At 38.3% G+C, this 18,606-nt stretch overlaps 2 protein-coding genes across 2 annotated transcripts; one reads left to right on the top strand and one right to left on the bottom strand.

Moving 5' to 3' along the window:
* The first annotated feature begins 1,709 nt into the window (after positions 1-1,709).
* On the top strand, positions 1,710-3,777 carry LOC104457001. The gene is made up of 5 exons (XM_010071915.3): positions 1,710-1,824; positions 1,908-2,186; positions 2,336-2,590; positions 2,702-2,866; positions 3,272-3,777. Exons 1-5 carry the CDS (start codon positions 1,783-1,785, stop codon positions 3,578-3,580), a joined length of 1,050 nt encoding a protein of 349 aa, XP_010070217.2. The 5' UTR covers positions 1,710-1,782; the 3' UTR covers positions 3,581-3,777.
* Positions 3,778-8,277: 4,500 nt separating this feature from the next.
* LOC104457003 lies at positions 8,278-11,741 on the bottom strand. Its single transcript, XM_039299022.1, has 5 exons — positions 11,369-11,741; positions 10,093-10,557; positions 9,894-9,977; positions 9,719-9,790; positions 8,278-8,889 (listed from the first exon to the last, which is right to left on the bottom strand). The coding sequence occupies exons 1-5, from the start codon at positions 11,414-11,416 to the stop codon at positions 8,647-8,649; spliced, it is 912 nt and encodes a 303-aa protein (XP_039154956.1). The 5' UTR covers positions 11,417-11,741; the 3' UTR covers positions 8,278-8,646.
* Positions 11,742-18,606: the final 6,865 nt, after the last annotated feature.

Raw genomic sequence — 18,606 nt, 5'->3', positions numbered from 1 at the left:
CAACTAAAAAATTACTCATATGGACTTAATTGACAAAAATCTGAAAAGGTTTAAATTTCAATTGATAAAATTAAAAAGTTTAAACTGAATTAAAAAAAAATGTAATAAATTTAGGACCTTGACAATTTTTCCCTGGTAAAAGAATGTCAAACTCTTCTTCTTTTTTCCTTTATCTTTGTATAACATAATATTGAGGAAATTGCAGGCTTTTCCATTTTAAAAAAGAATGAGGTCTAAATCAGGTCCTCTATTTTCTTGCATTTCAGTAATTTTAATTCCTTGACTTTGTTCTAGCAATCAATAGTTCTAATTGATTCGATTTGCACAATCAAGCTTTTCGGTCACCTAATTACCTACGCGAGAAAAATTGTCGAGTCACATATTTAACATCGTGCTTTAGGAACCACATCAAAATGATAAGAAGAAAAGGAAAAATGAGAAAAAGAAAATGAAAGCACGAAAGAAGAGAGGCTCCCAAGACTCAATTCAAAATCCTTTCGTTGACAACTTTGACTAGTTGGTGAAGCTACTTTGAAGATTGGGAGGCCCTCTTGAACAATTTCAGAAAAGCACAAGGACAAAATGGGGCCATGTAAATTGCAGAGACGGAATTAAACATTCGACTAAAGAAAATTCTGAAAACTTTAGTGTCATCAACGGTTAGACTTATAGTTTTTATCTTCTGAACATAACGTTCACATGTTATTCGAGTGGCATCGAAACCTTCGAAAAACGATGAACTTGGGTTCTACCAACCGATTTAAACTAGACCCGCTCAAATGCAAATTGAAAGGCTGGCCTGTAGATCTCAACTTGATCTCACCATAGCTCACAAAGGAGGGGCAAACCTGGCCCAAGGCAATGCTAGTCTCGTCCTCATTTTGTCTTTCCAAAACTAGGTCGCTTGCCTTGTCCAAAAAGGTGTCAAAATTTTCGAAAACAGGTAATTCCATTATCTTACAAAGGAATTCAAAGTGGAGCTTGTCATTGGCCTTAATTTTATTACTCAAGCCTATTAATCATAAGAAAATATTTATAATTTAATTACATCATTGAGTCTAGATCTAGTTAAATTTGGGTCAAACTAACCTTTATATAAGGACATTTCTAAATAATAATAATAATAATAATAATAATAATAATAATAATAATAAAAAAAGCTGCATATATCAAAACTTGTTTACAAAATTGGTTTGTCAAAAATGCATTATGTTATTCTTGATTTTTGAATGAGTCCTGCTAATTTGAAGGGTCATTCACAATATGACACATCACTTAATAAATCGATTTTATTAGTAGTTTTACAAAAAATCTCAAACCCATACAACATGGTACAATGTATTAGTTTAAAATTTTCACAACAAAATTATTAATTTGGGACAACTAAGGCACTCTTGTACCAATTTGAAAATTTTGATGGTATTATCCCAAAGAAGTCCCATCAACAAGGCTCCCTCAGAAGGCGCGCTCACGAGTAAAAATCCTTCTTTACTTCATTTATCTTTTTGACTTTTTGGATGCGGACCGGATTTTCTTATAACCAAGATTCACGGGGTTTTCTAGTTAGATGAATTTAATTTAAATAATAAACATATATATTTTTCTATAATATATATTTTTTAAAGATTTCGGATATCAGAACGTTACCCCCAAATCGGCGCCCTCCATTTAAAAGCCACTTCACCTTCTTCTCCATCAATCTCTCTGTCTCCCAAGTCAAGGCACGCTGAAACTAGCCGTTACTCTCTCTCTCTCTCTCTTCTTTATCTCTCTAAAGCTCCCATGGCTGCTTCAGTGGACTCCCCTCCACCTCCCCACTTCAAGGTATCCCCATCTCATCTTTTTTCGACGTGGGTATTTCAAGCGAGATCTTCTTACCGAAACTGGGCGTGTTTGATCGGTTGCAGGACGGCGCGGGCGGCGGCAGCGGCTTCGCCATGGGCTCTTCTCCTACCCTCTCCGCTTCCCCCCTGTTCAGCCCCTCCTCCGACAAGCGCTTCTGGAGCAGCCTGCGGTGCCGTGTCGACGCTCTCCTCGAGAATCGAGACCGCCGCGGGGCCGCCGGTGGTGGCAGAGCAGATGGAGGCAATGGGATGAAGGAGGACTCGATGCTCTTGCTCAGAGGGTTCGACTCTGTCGCCCACAGTCTGTCTCAGCTCTCCGACAACATCGACAACGCCCTTCAGGTGAAATTGGATTTTCTTCCGGCGTTTTCCCATTTGGGGTTCTCGATCCGTGAAAAATGTTGATCTGAAGAGTTTCAGAGCGTTCGATGATGGCGGTCGTGTAAATTTTGAGGCTTTTGCGGCTGATTCCTCCCTCTGTTTTTCATCAGGGAGCTAGAGATCTGGCAAAGCCGCCTACTCTGACGGCCATCTTCCACAGCAATCTTAAGAAGAGTTCAGATGAAAGCAGAGAAACAAAGCAACATTCCGGAGAAGACGGAGAAGAAAAAGAAGAAGAAGAAGAAGAGCAAAAGAAGAAAGTGTCGAAAAGAAAGTTCGATTCGAGCAATTGCCCCGAAGAAGGCGATTCGCAGGACGAAAATGCTCCAAGCCCGAAACTCGCAAAGCTGAACAAAGCCAAAAATGTCTGTAAATGTCGATTTTTTTGCTCTTTTGTTGTCTTAAATTGACCATCTGATTTGTCGGTACCGTTTTGAGCTGACTTAGGCTTTTCGTGATTTGGGATTCTTCTTCAGCTTGCAGTGTCTATGGCAACAAAAGCGGCCTCGTTCGCGAGGGAGCTGAAGTCGATCAAGTCGGATCTGTGCTTCGTGCAGGAGCGATGTGCTCTGCTTGAGGAGGAGAACAGAAGGCTTAGAGATGGGTTTTCCAAGGGGATTAGGCCTGAGGAAGACGATCTGGTACTTGGTTTCATTACAATATCTTAATTTAAATTATTCGAGTGTCTCACAGTGCTTGATCATCTTGTCTACTGATCCTGAACACAACCCGTCTCATGAACACAACTAGTGTCTCTATCTTAGGACCAAAAATCAAAGATTGTACGTCTGTTTATGGAAGTGGGAATTACAGAGATGTACAAACTTGCCTGCCCATGATGCAGTTCAATTTGGTTGGTCTTGTTTCTGATTCTTTCCCTCATAAGAAGAGGAAATCTGCTCAGAAGTTTAGGATTATAAACTGAGTTACTGCTTACTAGTTTAAGCACTTGTTGCTGCAATTGACATTGAGTGGTGACAGAGCAGAATTTGCAAGTGGTAGATATTGCTGATAGACTAAACATGGCGGATCGCGCTTTTTGGCAGGTGAGGCTTCAGCTGGAAACCCTACTGGCTGAGAAATCCAGGTTGGCAAACGAGAACGCGAACCTGATTCGAGAAAACCAGTGCCTCAACCAGTTGGTCACGTATCACCAGCTCACCTCACAAGACCTCTCGGACTCGTATGAGCAAGTCATGCAGGGCATGTGTTTAGACTTCTCATCTCCGCCGCCTACCATAGCTGAAGACGAGGCAGAAGATGGTGATGACGATGGAGCTTCCGCGACTCCTGGGGACGACATTTTCAGTTTTTCCACTTCTCTCGACGGGAGTTTCCAACAGGAACTGTTGTAGGAAGTGGAAGTGGAAGTGTTCATTGTATCAGAAGTCCCAGAAGTGCAGCAACAAAGGCTTTGTTGCCTAATTTTGGTTTTGAATTGGGAATTTGTGGATCAGCCCTTTCCACAAGTGATAATGTTAGAATTTTGTACTAGCCAATATCAATAAAATTCTTCATGAATTTGAATGAGAAGTATATGCACTATCCTTCACGTTTTGAATTGATCAACATCAGCAGTTACATTCCGGACTCTAGTTTTGCCAGCTAAACCAGATGCTGGAAACGTGCATATATCTACCACCACAGAAGGTAGCAAATCAAGCAGATTAAAGGCGAAATGTTTCACCATTTGTGTGTCATATATCCTGCAGAACTCGATGCAGAGATGGATCGAGAATTTCCCGGATATCAATCTGTTAGTGAGTCTGATAATCGTTAGATCAGGAGAGCCAAGCTGACTTACCTCCATTTAAGCTTTTGGACTGACTGTTGCCGCGTCGGTTAACTGATATAGCACGTGACTTTCTTAGTAGATGCTAACTCTGAGAGAGTATACTCAGTTTCTAGTTGACTGTTGGGAAAGTATTGATTGGGAGGAAGAAGAATAAAGTCGGACTTGGAGGCATGAATACTGTCTTTAAGGAATTATTGCCTTACAATGTTGCTAATAGTTAATGGCAAAAATTCTCCAAGATACAACATTGCAAAATAGGCTGAAGGTGGCAGCCTTCTCACATTTGTTTCCGTGTTGCTTCAAGGTTTCTTTTGTTCATCCCTCAACAAGGCTTGATAGACCTGTCTCTTTATGCTAAGGTCAAGGTGCCTAAAAAGTTTAGAATATGTATACAAGAAATATGACCACACCTCTTGTTCGAATATCCCTCTACAGACTTTTCTAGTTCAAATGACCTAATATGTCGACAACGTACTCTTAATGATTCAGTCACTTCAAGGGAGCCTGACAGGCCTTATCCTGCGATGGTACATCACAAAAAAAATCAAACTTCTTGAAAGTTGGGAGGATGTAATTGACGCCTTTCTTCAGCAGCTCGAATTCAATATGGAGATCACTCCACCATGTCAGAATCTAGTCCACACAAAGAAGAAGAAAAGCGATTTTTTTAAGGATTACGCCACAAGGTGGAGAGTTGTGGTTGCCCAGATTAGCCCGGAACCACCGGAGAATGAGTTGATGGACTGCTCATGAAGACACTTCCGCTTGATCTGCTGTGTTGTTCAATCAGCTTATCCCTATTGATGGGCGAATTGAGGTGGCCTTCCGAGATGGATGGGCCACTGAGCAGGCCTCGAGTACTAGCAGGTTCACTGCTAAGAAAGAGGAGCCCATAACTGAAGTCAATGTGGCTTACACCCAACCGAACCATGACAATCATAATCACACTCCAACGATTCAAGTTGCTGGAGGCCAACAAGATGGAAGAAGCCACTTCTCCGATCAACAAAAAGGTTCTAGGAGACGTCAATTCACACCTCTACCGGACCTCTGTCCAAAGTCTTGCTAGTCGTCCGAATGAAGGGACTACTCTCTAATGAGCCGGGGCGAGGAAATGCTAAGCTCTATTCTAGATATAATGCCTCTTAAGAAGTACGATTGCTAGTTGTATCTTGGTTGGACGTGATGTCCTCTCCGAAGAGCGAAACGTGTTCAACACTTCTCACCAACAAGAAAGTAGGGGGTCAAGTAAAAAAAGGTGACCACAATGTGAAAGGATAAGGTACACTTTGTTTCTTAACAATAATTCTGGAAATGCCTCTTTTCCTTCTCCCTTGCAGATGGCAAACTGAGGGGTATATCAGAAGACTTTGATGGTGATAGTGAACCAACTAATCCGATCAAAATAGTAACTCGATGGATGACCGAATTTCTCCAGTCCCAGCTTGCATTTTATTTGTATTACGTAGTGTCTTATTTATACACATTCTCTTTTGCAGGGGTAAGAGCAAAAGCAGAGCGCCTATCAAACCAAATATTAGATTTCCAATCCTAATTGATCATTCATGTGTCATTTTCCCTTCAAATAGTGCCTCTGGGTTTGGTCTTCTAGATATCTTCAAGCATGATAGGTTATTTATTTTGAAATTACAAACTTTTTCGTGCTTAAAATCGATAAGCTCATACATTTTGAAAAGAGATTTTGTTTGCAGATTTTTGCTTGTTTATTTCACTAATTCCACATAAGATTGTCAAAATTGACCAATTTAATGAATGATGTGGAATTACTTGGGTATAATAAATGAGACGTATTAAGATGATGAAAGGCAAGCCCTGTATTGTACACAATCTCCTATTTATATACTGTGAAATAAGCAAAAAAATTCCACAACTTTAATATAAAGGTTTTTCTTGTAAAAAGGTACACAAATCGCAATGATGAGGACATTTTACTTCTTTATTCTAAACACTAGGATACGTTTGGTAATATTCTATTATTGAGAGCAATTTCTACTCAGAAATAATTTTTATTTTATTTTGTTTCTTAGATAAATTTTTGAGCATTTGAATGTGTTTGGTATGACCTTTAAATTTTTTTGTGACTTAAAATTTTTTAATACTTTTATTATATTTTTCTCGAAATTTAAAAATTTATTATATAACTTTTTTTATTTTTAAGATATGAAATTTATCTTTTTAAATTTTTTATTATGTGACTTATTAATTTCTTTTAATTTTTATATCATACTTTTATTATATTTTTCTCTTTTAATTATTTAATAAATTTATTATATACTTTATTTTATTTTTAAGTTATTATATAATTTTATCATATTTAAATATAATTTTTATTAAATAGGCCCTAAAGATAAATCATTGCTTAACCCATTTAAGCGTGAGTATTTAGAGAATTCTTTTATATTACTTCTGCCAAGGACCATCCACATAGGGGCAGAGTGGAGGCAAAGTTGACATTACAAGATGAGAAAAATGCATAAAATTTTCTTGCCCTCACTTGTATCAACTTTCGAGTGTTTTTATTACAAATGAACTCAAATGGGAATTTAAGTAATTTAGATGATGATGAATATTTTTTTTCTATCATATACACTTTTATTTATTGCATAGCCTAATTGAGCTTGCAAATATATTTATGAAAACCTGGGGGCAAGCAAATGAATTACTCTAGAGAGAGAGAGAGAGAGAAGAAGAAGAAGAAGAAGAAGAAGAGCGGCCGAATGCCCAATTGTCAGAAAGAATGAAAATATGGTCAAAGGCCAAGTTTGCAAAGATCATTCCCAACGGCGAAGCACCTATTGTCGAAGTTGCAAAAATCAAGTTTCGGACTCTCGTATTTAATGAAATATCTACACAAGAAGACAAATCCCCAATGAAGGACCATATTGTTAATGATGTCGAGATGGTCACCAACTACAATACTTTTTCAATGAAATTGTTTTGGGTGAAATGAATCCTTTCATTTCTTAACTCATTAATTGGGCTTACGTATGTCTCTCATAAAAATTCTTCAAATTAAGGCATTTGAATTAATGTAACGATTCGATAATAATAATAATAATAATAATAATAATGTAGCGAATTTAAATGTTAACAAGCATAGCTCGAAAATGTGTGAGCAAGATAGTTTCCATCTCATTTACAAGGTTCATGACTTGCGGTAGAGATGATGAATAATAATTTTTCTTCAAATCAGTGAAGGGAATTATCTTTTTACTAAGCCGTTGATCAAATCTACATTATGATCTTCATAAAAGCCCTCAGAGATTTCTAAAATCTTATTACTTGCAAGAAAACTCAAACCCTTGTCGACATGATGATAATGGTAAAATTGAGTGATTCTCGCATTAATGGACATAATAAAATAGCTTCCCCAGATGAAGAGTGAAAAGTCATTTCTAACTAAAATTTCTCATTTAACATTTTAAAAGAAGTCCACATCATGGGTGAATTTTCTGAACAATGATTTTCTTAGCGGAAATTTGATGATGCATATATGAGGAAACCGTTATGCATAAATCTCATTAGAGTTGACAAAAACCTCAGGAATTTTAAAATGTGTCTAAAATAGCTTTAATTGTCTATCTCTTTGATGAATGCATAAGACTATTGACCCTAATATTCTCCGACAAGTAAAATTTCCTCAAAGACTTAGGATGCCTGGCGTTCAGGCTGCTATTCGAAGTCTTGGGTTTGTCTATACACTTTGAACCTCCGGGACACCTAAAGCAAAATCCAAGTATCTCACAGAAGCTCTTTTTGAATATTCGAAATGGAATCCGTATATTTCATACAAATACTTTTACAAATGTTCGAAGTAGAATCCAAATATTTTGTAAAAAGAATATCCGAAGTGAAATTCGGATATTTCAGGAACTCTTTTCAAATATCTGAAGTAAAATCCAAACATTTCTTGAAAAAAAAGAAGACATTTTTCAAATGTTTTTAAGTGAAATCCATGTATTTTGTAAAACCCTTTTCGAATGTCTTAAGTGAAATCCAAATAACTCATAAAACCCCATTTCAAGTATCCGAGAAGAAATCTATGTATTTTGTTAAAGCACCTTATGAATAATCCGTAAAGACGCTTCTCGAATGCTTGAGTAGAAATCTAAATATTTCCTGAAAGCCCCTTTCGAATACCTGAGGAGAAATCCAGATCTCAAGTCAAGACACTTTTTCGAATACCTTGACATGTTGAAACGTCAATAAGGGCTATTTCCTAATTTGAGAAACAAGTTGCCACTGAAGTTCAACGATTGCATTACTTCTGAAAGAGTCTTGAAACGCCAATCCACTCAAGTTGCTTTTTAGACAAAACCAACTAGAAAGCTAAAGAGAGACTTCAACTAGAAACTGAGCGAAAGGGCGGATGCACAAGATGCCTCAACAATGCACGTACCATGAACAAAACCAGCCAAAAAGCTAAAAGAGATCTCAACTAGAAACCGAGTTGCGCTCTGATAGAGTCAGGATCTAATGTGAGGTACTATAGTCAGTTAACCGACATGCTAACGAAGGAAAAACCTAATGCCATTGAGGAACTCTTTTCTTCTTTTATTTTTGGCTTGGCATGCCTTTGAGAAACTCAGCTCTTCTTGGTTTCATCTATCGATCTCTTCCTCTTCCTCTCTTGGGAGAAGCAGTATTTCCAACTGCATCCGGAGAGAAAGAACCATCACGCATGTTTGGAGAAGTAGCATTCCCCACTGCACCTGGAGAAAAAGAACCATTCCGCGTGGTTTGCTTTCCATGAGCAACTGTTTCAGCAGGTTTAGTCAGATCGAATAGCACGACCATTTGTTTCAGTTTGTCCAATACTTCGCTGAATATGCGGTTCCCTTGCTCATACTGCAGGTAGAAGAACAAAAGTAAAGTACCGAGAAAGAAGAAGCGCGATCAGTAAAGGTTAGATAGAACTGTATTTTCAGGTGATTCCAAAATTTGAATTAAATGAACAGAAAGATCAATTACTGTACAAGTTTCCAGCATACTGCTCAATTACTCCAATTTTTATTGGAGCACAAGTCATGCAGCATATAAAGGATACAAGAGACATGTTAATAACAGTGCACTACAAAAGAGAGAGAAAAGAGCAACTCCACAAGTGAGATCGAGTAGATCAATGCCATATGCAGATCTCACACGCATATTAACTAAAGTAGTTAGCTGAAACAGGAAAAAGCTCTCGAATATAAACAGATCAGAAGTACAAGGTCATAAAGTTCTTACTGAAGCATAATGACTTGCCAACAAATGCTCCTAGACTTTATAAAAGCATGTATAATCAAGAAAACTCTAGCATTTGCAAGGAAAAGCCAGAAGCCCAATTCAAGATTCTATGCTATTCAAACTATGGAAAAGCAAACAAACACCGAGTGATGGTAAGCATGCTAATTCAATATTCTAGTAGATAAAATTTAAGTTAAGTTCACCTTGAAATGGTCAGAAGGGGAATGATGTAATGCAAATTCACGTTTTTCAGTGAAATGCAAACAAAAACAAACCTGACTCTTTCAGTGAAACAGGCTAGTGTCTTGGTAAGGCTCATTGGTCAATAATAGCAGCAGTTCAAAAGCTATCAATTGAAACAGCAATTTTATCATATGCAGCAAGGTTTTGGAAGTTCAAACAAGCCACAAGACAAGATCCATGCATATTGCACACTCCCAAAACATACCATTTCAAGTTTGCTGACAGCATTTTCTAGCTTCACGGTAAGGAGATGATTCTCATGTAGCAGGGCTTCAATCTGCATTTATAGTCAAAGAAATAGATAAGCAGAAAGCAAAAGTGTAGTCGAACTACTTTCTTGCTAGAAACAGGAGAATTGGCAAGGCGGCCATAACAACAACCTTCTTATCACAATCCATATGCAAAATTTTGTATTTAGGATCTGCATTGGAAGCACTTCCACTCGGGAAAAAATCCCCAGCCACCTGTGCCATTATAATAAATATGATGTTCGCAAATATCATCAAAATCATTCCACAAGACAGCATAAAAAGTATAAAGAGTTTTCTGCTAGACCACGTAAATGAAGGACTATTGGACCTTAGAATTGGAAGGAACCATGAAACTTGCTAGCAGTTCCACTTGTTTGAGCAGGTAATTGACTTTTGCCTCCAAACTCATTTCACTCAAGCTTTGCTTTTGCAATGGATCTTCTTCAGGTAAAGGTGACCCATCTTCGTTCTCACTGTCAATGGCAGTTATATCTTCAAAAACAGGTCCTATGTCCTTACACCTAGCGGGAACCACAGCATTTTGAAGACGTCCAGATCGGCGGATCGAACCGTACTCCTCTCTAGACTTCTTATAGGTCGACAAGCTGGCAGGTGCTTTCCTTTTAGGCTTTGATGTTTTTTCCACAGAAGGGTCTGCACTCTGTGGCATTGGTTCCGCTTTTTCAAGCAAAGGATTTGGATTTGCAGACTGCGTTTGTAGTCCATTTGGTGGCGATTTTGTACCTTCAGGCGGCAACTCTTCATTCCTCTCAGGGACAATTCCGCTTCCAACCTTTTGACAAAGCCACAAAAAAACAACAACTGCTAAACTTCACAAGTTGGCTACTCTTGAAATTCATTACTTCAGGGCACTTGTCGAGCATATTAGATAAAGAAGAACTCGACTTTTCGAAGCACTACTAATTGCGCGTATCACAAGAAAACCCATAAGCTCAGAAATTCAATTACCAGAGGGCACTTGTTACCAAAATCCTTGAAGATTCGCGTTTCCCCATGGGATAAAAGAATTCCCTAGAGACCTCTTGAAATGCCTACACTTTCCTCATCATACTATAAATACAAGCTCTAACATGTCTTGAAATATGGGCATTCCTTCAAGCAGCCTCTAACACCATTCCATATCCTAACTAGAACATACTTAGCACAGTAATGGTGAGAACAGAAAAGAACGAGAACAGGTCTTTGAAGAGGCGTAAGCCATCCGAGCCTTCGCGCGACTACACTCTCAACTACAAGCAAACAAAACAAGCCACTCTACAGAACCGCCCTTCACAAAACCTACATTTGCCACCCTCGCTAGCGCCAGAGCGATCGAAACAGACCCAATGGGCGTCGACGGAGGGGACACATCGCTCGTCCCGCATAACACGAACCGAAAAGGAAGATCGACGAACGGCCCACGCGAGTCGGAACCCTACTCAGGAAGACGCGCATTCGACCCGATTCGAAGGGCGAAAGCAGAAAACCCAGATGAAAAAAACCGAGAAAGCCAGCGTCGGTCGACGACGGAAGGCGACAGGGCATCGAAGAGCAGCAACGCGGGAAGACCCAGAAGCAGAGCATGAAAAGGGAGCGGCCTTTACCGGCTGAGCCTTCTCTCCAGCCTTCGCGACCTTCGGTTTCCTCTTCATGGCGCTCCACACACACTCTCTCTCGCTCGCTCGTCGTGCGAGAACCGGAAGGTCTCCTTTTATGGCGTCCGTTCAGGGGGCGCTTCGGAGACCGCGCCGGCGACGGCGGCGACGGCGGCGGCGACGGCGATCGCGGTCCCTCCACGTATCGGGACGCTATTCGAACTCGAAGCCCGACGGAAATGACGCGTCGCGATGATGCGGCTCCTTTATTGTTTCCATCCCGTACGTGATGTCTCGATCGGACGGCGCGGTCGCGGCTCTCTGGTTCCGAGGGACGATCGCGGCCGTCGGTTCGTTTGAGAGCTGGGGATCGGCTCGGCTGTTTCCCGCCCTCTCCCCGTCGGGCTTCGAGCGTCCGCCAGGCTAGTTGGTGCTCTGTCCATCGAACGGGGTATTTTTGGAAATAAAAAATATTTTTCGAAAAATATATATATTTTTAAAATCGTTTGAAACAATAAGTTAATGAAAAATATTTTTATCCTTGATATCAATGACAATGAAAATATTTTTTGTTTATTCAATTTTGTGGAGGTGAAGGTAATTATTTTTAAGAAAATGTTTTCAAAATCATTCATTTTTAACAAAATAAACGCATCCTTAGAAAAAGATTTTATTAACAACTGTTTCATTAAGAGTCGTCATCTCCAATGCAATCTTTCTTGCGATATTAATGACATGAATATAAAAAGCACAAGTATTTCATTATTTTAAACATGGTTAACAAGTTTTTTGAATGCCCTTATTGATGGAACCTATTGAAAATAAAAAATCCTCAATATCCTATTATCCTAATTTTGCAGATGAAATCAAAAGGCTCACCGTGGGCTTAGAAAAATGTTAGGCGTACATCTATGCTGTTAGTCTCTGCTAATAATTGAATGAACGGAATGATGACTTCAACTTTACACTTATACTAAAACCGTTCCATGAAAAGCCCTTTCATATATTAGTAAAAATGTGTGAATAAGATATTATTTTAAATAAAGATTTGAAATGACCGGATTTATCTCAATTAAATGCCCGACTAGCAGGCCACCCGAATCTTTCCCTGCTAGCAAGTTCCAACTAGTGGAGCAGGGGCACTTTTGTCCAAATTAATTATGGGAAGAAATCTTTTGTTTTTCTTCCTTTTCTTTTCCTCTTTATTTTTTGAGAACTAGGATGGTCGATTTGCTTCTCCATTCCATCGATCAAGTCTGGTTCAATCATCACCTCATTCTCAAGGTACGAGTTCTATATTCGTATGCTCTTTTGGTTTACTAATTTGTGCTTCTATAGCTCTTTTTCCACTTTGATCTGGCGAACTTGGCTGTAATTGCATTTCTCTGGAACATGACGTTGTTTCGTGAAGAATTGAGCAATTGTTCTCATTAGGTGGGAAAAAGAGCTATAGAACCTCAATTAGTCGATAGTCACAGTCCCTTGTTCTTGCAATGGATACAAATTACTTCATAATTTGGATTTAGCAATTCGCAAACGAGGGTCACATCTTAAAGTCCCAAGATCAAAATTTGGTTTTAGCTAACTTTTGTGAACGACAGCAAAGTCAGGGCAGGTTTCTTCTATACATAGTGAGTATAATTTGTGCTTCCTTTACGAGAAATCCGCATCACTAGATGTGAGAACACCAAGGAACCAGCATCAATCTTAGACATGCCTCAGTTGTGGCTTAGTACTTGCATTGATGGTTGAGTAGAGGTGTGTAATCGGACTGGGTATACCCGGTTCTCGTATTGACCAACTCGGAAAATAAGGTTGGGAACTGGTTCCCAAAATTCAGAATCGGTTTGAATCGGTCCGGAAATAGATTCCAAGTGATTACCCACTCGAAAACCGATTTCTGGATCGGTTTTGGAATCGATTCCTAGACCGGTTTTATAAGTAGAGATCCAAAACTCTTTTTTTCCCCCGATTTCTATTCTTACTCTTGCAATCACACGACATTTTTCATCTTAGCTTTTTTCAAACACGCATGGCACTCCTCTTTTGCCATTCCTCTTCCTCACTTGCTTCCCTCCCTCACCGGCTCCCTCTCACACCGTCCGATGAACGGACGGTGTTCGTTGCCGCCAAATTCTTGTGTATCACATGGATTGGCTCACCTAATTTCTCTTTTGTAGGAGGAGTTATTCTTACATAAATGAGTAGCTTCATGTAGTAGTTATGGGAATGAGATTAATATTAGACCCATGTTTGTTACTAATTCTTTGCCTTATGATTTTATTTATTATAATTAGCCTTGTGGATCCTTAATTTTTTGTTTAGTAAAAAAGTTTATGCATTTATTTATTACAAGTGCTTAATATTTCAATACAAATTAGGAGGATTACGTTATTTTCTCACGTATTAATATAAAATCCGAAGTCGTATAGGATATTAGGAGATTACAAAACAGGTTTCAATGGAAACAGGGTTGACCCTGAAACCAGATTCGAAAAACAGGGTGGATCGAGTATAGGGTCTAATACAAACTAGGGTATAGGGTCTAGAAAAGATGAACCGATTATAATAGGGTTGGGTACAGGATCCAGGGTCCAAGTCTAGACCCTACCCACCTTGGACCCAATCACCCTTATGGCTGAGTATAGGTTGTGCACTTCAAGGCCTTTCATTTTTAGAACTATTTGATTTGGTAGGTGAGCTGTTATACACTCCTTAGTGAATTTCAACTTTCATGATCATCGTATAGTGAATTTCAACTTTCATGATTATCATCTTGCTTTCTTAATTGACCGACATGGTTGTAATTATTAGCTAGCAGGTTCTACTTCGGTTGATTCTATTGCCACGGTGATTCTTGACAAGTTCTATTTAGTTGATTGCAAATTACTTTGCTCAATTTATGTTGTGAATTCAATGAGTGGTACTTTTTAGTTTCATGAGGATCATATTGTTCTTCCCTTTTTGGATGGGTAATATGTGCTCAGGGGTTTCCTAAGAACCTCATAAACCCTTTGCGTTTGGCAATTATGACAAAATTCAGGATATGATAAAATTTATCATATCTTACATTTGGTGTTTGCTTACGACAGGATAAAGTTTGATAGAAGGGGAATATAAACTAAATAAAATTATCCCATGATGAATATATGATAAAAGTTGATAGGATTTCTAACGTTCATAGTAGGAAAGTTATTTTTCTCGAATAACAAACGTATTAAATTAACAAAAATAACTAAATTAAAATTATTCGACCAAAAAAAAAAAAAAATTGAAATATATTTGAATTATAATATAATAAATTCAAAATAAAAAATAAAAATTAAGTTATATTAATTTAATCTTATTTTACTTATATATTTGAATTTAATTCTATTTTAGAATAAAAATTCAATATATAAATATAAACATATATTTACATTTATTACATATTTTAGGTATTTTAATATTTTAGATATATTAGTATAGTTTACTATTTTATAAAATTTTATTAGAGAATGGTAGAATGGGAAGAAAGAAATAACAAAGAAATTAATTTAAAAAGAGAGGAAAATAAAATAAAAAAGAAAATAAAAATAAAATATGCAAAAGTGTCGCGAGAAATTTTTACTATTTTTGTTTGTAAAATTTTTGATTTATTTATACTACTATACCGTTTATACAAAATAATGTACATGATATGATATTAATATATTTAATTGCAATCATCAAACGATGGATAGAATAGTTGATAGGATATAGTAAAATTCGTATATTTCATATTCTATCATATTTAGTCATATCCTAATTAGAAATCCAGATATCAAAATGTAGCTTTTTAGTTTTCATGTATTAAGACATTTTGCATAGGGGTTATAGAACCACGTGAAAAGTTATGGTAAGTTTCAATCAAGTGGATCCGTCCATTAGGGATGATAGAAGGTGCCGTGTGCTCTTTTTGAGAAAATTGAGAGATTTTAGTATGTGGTGATATATATAAGCCTATTTACAGGCTTAGACAAAAGAAAATAAGGGAAATCAAATTAGATGTGCATAATCAAAATAGGTATAGAAAATTATAGAAAATATCATAAATATCTCTAAAATATATTTTAATATCGTTAACATCTCCCCTTAAACTCAAAGTGACATTGTCAATTGGAGTTTGAATTAATGTCACATAGTGCCACGAAAAACTTGTTCCTTTGACAACAATGCGATACAGGCTTGTTGATCTGTGGTGGGCGGTGGTGAGGCGGCATCTTCCAATCTGGATCATTTGAGGGCAATGAGTCATTTGGTGGTGATGTTGGCCTCTTGAAACAACACATGAAATGTCGAGGATTGGAATGGAAAGAGCAAGTGGCCAATGCGGCCGGCTTACGAAACAGTAACTAAGTGACACGGCTGTCGCGACCAATTTTTCGGGGTATGAACCACCTAGGGTTTGGCTAATGGATTGTTAAGCCTAGACTTAACTCGGGCTCTCCCAAGCCCATACCAATTCGCGACTTAGATTCAAGTTTTTAACATGCAATTGATTTTCAATTAGGAGTCGCCACTAATCAATTTATGGTAGGTCGATTAGACACCTAAGTAAAATAATGGGAGAATTATTTTACTTCTACGAACCAGAGATTATGGGTACGGGAACTTGGTTACACTAGATTTCTCTAATGCCCTTTCGGTACCATTCTTTTAATTTTGAAAAATGTTTGGCAATTGAATTGATTTTAAATAAACTTCCTAACATGTGAAGTGATCATACATGTGCGCATACCACCAATTTAACACTCAAGAAAGCAAATGAATAAATGATGCAGAACTTACCTCAAAACAACGAAAGCATCTGCAGTGTTAATTTAGAATTCACATCAGCAGTCCTAAATATGATTTCTAATTAACACGCAATTTTTTGTCTTGTTTTCACTTAATTAATGAAAATCATGCAATATGCAATGCAATCCACTAATTTAACATGAAATGATATGACATGGCAACATGACTTAGCTATATGACCTAAGCAATATGACATAACTAAGCATGTAATCTATCCTAAGCATGAGATGATTTATTCTAAATAATTTTTTTATTTCCCATGAGATTCGAAATTAAAAAAAATGCAACACTTAAATATGCAATCTAAATTAATCTAATGACCTAATTCTAATGACGGGCAATTTCTAATTAAATGCATCTAACAAAAATCACTAAATGACGTGCATTGTATGAATCTAATTCTATATGACGTGCACCTGGTTTTTATTCTAAATAAGCATGCAATTTATTCTAATATGCAATAACGTATAAAGAATGTCCTAATTCTACATGACATATGCATGATGACCTTTTTTTGTGTTTTTGTTTTATTAAAGTTTTCACATAATTAACATGCAATTCAAATAAAAAACTAACAACCTAAATGAATGCACTTTCTTTTTTGGATTTTTATTTAAAAATTTATAATAAGATTGCAATCCTAAATATGCAGGATGACAACAAACCTAATCCTAATTAAGATTTTTTTGATTTTTTTGATTTTTTATAAAAATAAGATTTGACTCAACCAACTCGACGATAGCAAATCAAACAAAAGATAAGATTGATAGCCAAAAATTGACGAACCATATCCCGCGCATGAGATCGGGTTGGTCAATTTTAAATTAAAATCGCAAATCGAATCTCGGGCTTGAGATTAGATTGTCGATTTTTATAAGGGATTGCGAGTCGGATTTCGGGCGCGAAAATCGGACCGTCAATCCCTAGCTTGAGGACTATTTCATATTGGGATATCAATGAACAATTCCACTAACACATAATATTAAAAAAAAAGTAAAATAAAAGAAAAGAAAAACCACCTAATCAGATTTTCTTTTTCTTTTTATGTTTTCTTCTTTTCCGGACACCGCTCGTGGATTTCCAAGGGGAGAGGTTGTCGGTTCGGCAAGAGGAACTCCGGCAGGGTGAACCGGCGGCGGCAAGTGGTGAAGAGGTGAATCGGCGGTGGGCGAGCGCACGGAGGTGAGTCGGCGGTGGCTTCGCGGCTGTGGTGGTGCGGTGCTCACTGGGCGTCGAAGCAGAGGGCTGTCCGTCGGGGCTTCTAGCAAAAGGCGGCAAGAGGCCTTGGGTAGCTGCGATGAGGAGCTCCGGCGTCTGATTCGGGCTGTTGGGCGCGGTGTCCGTGAGAGGATCGAATCGGGGCAATCGTGAACGGAACGACGGTGCGGTGTCCGGCGGGGAATCGGTCGCAGCGCGGGCTCCCGTGGGTCGCTCGGGCGGCGCAAATCGTGGTCGGATCGGGGGTGGCAACGCGTCGCGGTAGTGGCTGGCGGCGGGCGCGGGGCGGCGCAAGGGCGGCGGTGCACGGCAACTCAGCAGGCAGCGTCGGGCACCGAGTCGAACAGAGGCCGAAGGCGCAACCCGGAGAAGATTTGCTGGTGGAGCGGCGGTGGGGCTGTGCGAGGGCGACGAGCGTAGAGGAGCCGGCGACCGTCGGGAGAGCGTCCGGTTGCAGACGCGGGCGGCAAGGGTGAGGAAGACGATGAACAGTAAACGTCCCCTCACCCCCTGCCGGTTGTACTTTGCTTCTGCTTCACTTTTTCACTTTTCAGTTTTGGCTTTTTCCTTTTCTCTTTTGTTTTCGTGCAGGGTTCTTAGAAGAACGAAGAGAAGACCAAGGAAAAGCTTTTCTTTTCGGTGGAATTTTTTACCTAGCCGTCGAGAGAAGAAAAAAAAAACTCCCTAAACCCCTCGCACGCACGGCCTTTTATAGGGAAGGGAATTGGATTTTCAAATTCTTCATCGAATCAACCTTCGCAAATCTTTTTAACAAAATTCATCTCATATTGATAAGTATTCGAGATCAAGATGAAATTTTTTCTAAATCCAAATCTTTTAAAGACAAATCGCAATATTTTTTTACCCATCTGCCCTATCCAAAAAAGATTCATATCTCGGAAAAATTTTAAAATATTATATTCCCACAAGATAATTTTTAATTATTAAAAGCACGGGCTTGGGCCAACTGTTCGCTTCATGGGCCCGATCCATCTAATTTGAATATATCCGCCACCGGTCCAATAAAATGCAAAAATGCAAATAACAAAATAAATGCAACTTAAATCTATATGCTATGCAATTAATAAAATTAACCCATAATTTCCTATGCAATAAATAAATAAATTAAATCATCAAAATTTAGGTGTCAACAGCTGCCCCTTTTTGAAGGTGAACTCGTAGAGGTTGCATTCAAAGACAAATTGAAACCT

Source organism: Eucalyptus grandis, chromosome 8 (genome assembly GCF_016545825.1).
Source record: "Eucalyptus grandis isolate ANBG69807.140 chromosome 8, ASM1654582v1, whole genome shotgun sequence".
In the NCBI taxonomy this organism is placed as follows: Eukaryota; Viridiplantae; Streptophyta; class Magnoliopsida; order Myrtales; family Myrtaceae; genus Eucalyptus; species Eucalyptus grandis.
The sequence above is the reverse complement of the archived record's forward strand: the minus strand, read 5'-3'. Positions and strand labels throughout refer to the sequence as shown.

Coding starts and splice junctions, on each gene's coding strand:
- LOC104457001 (XM_010071915.3), top strand. CDS start 1,783: ATGGCTGCTTCAGTGGACTCCCCTCCACCTCCCCACTTCAAG. Junction 1,825..1,907: donor CTCCACCTCCCCACTTCAAG/GTATCCCCATCT, acceptor GATCGGTTGCAG/GACGGCGCGGGCGGCGGCAG. Junction 2,187..2,335: donor ACATCGACAACGCCCTTCAG/GTGAAATTGGAT, acceptor GTTTTTCATCAG/GGAGCTAGAGATCTGGCAAA.
- LOC104457003 (XM_039299022.1), bottom strand. CDS start 11,416: ATGAAGAGGAAACCGAAGGTCGCGAAGGCTGGAGAGAAGGCTCAGCCG. Junction 10,558..11,368: donor CTGGAGAGAAGGCTCAGCCG/GTAAAGGCCGCT, acceptor CTTTGTCAAAAG/GTTGGAAGCGGAATTGTCCC. Junction 8,890..9,718: donor CTGTCAGCAAACTTGAAATG/GTATGTTTTGGG, acceptor TTCTACCTGCAG/TATGAGCAAGGGAACCGCAT.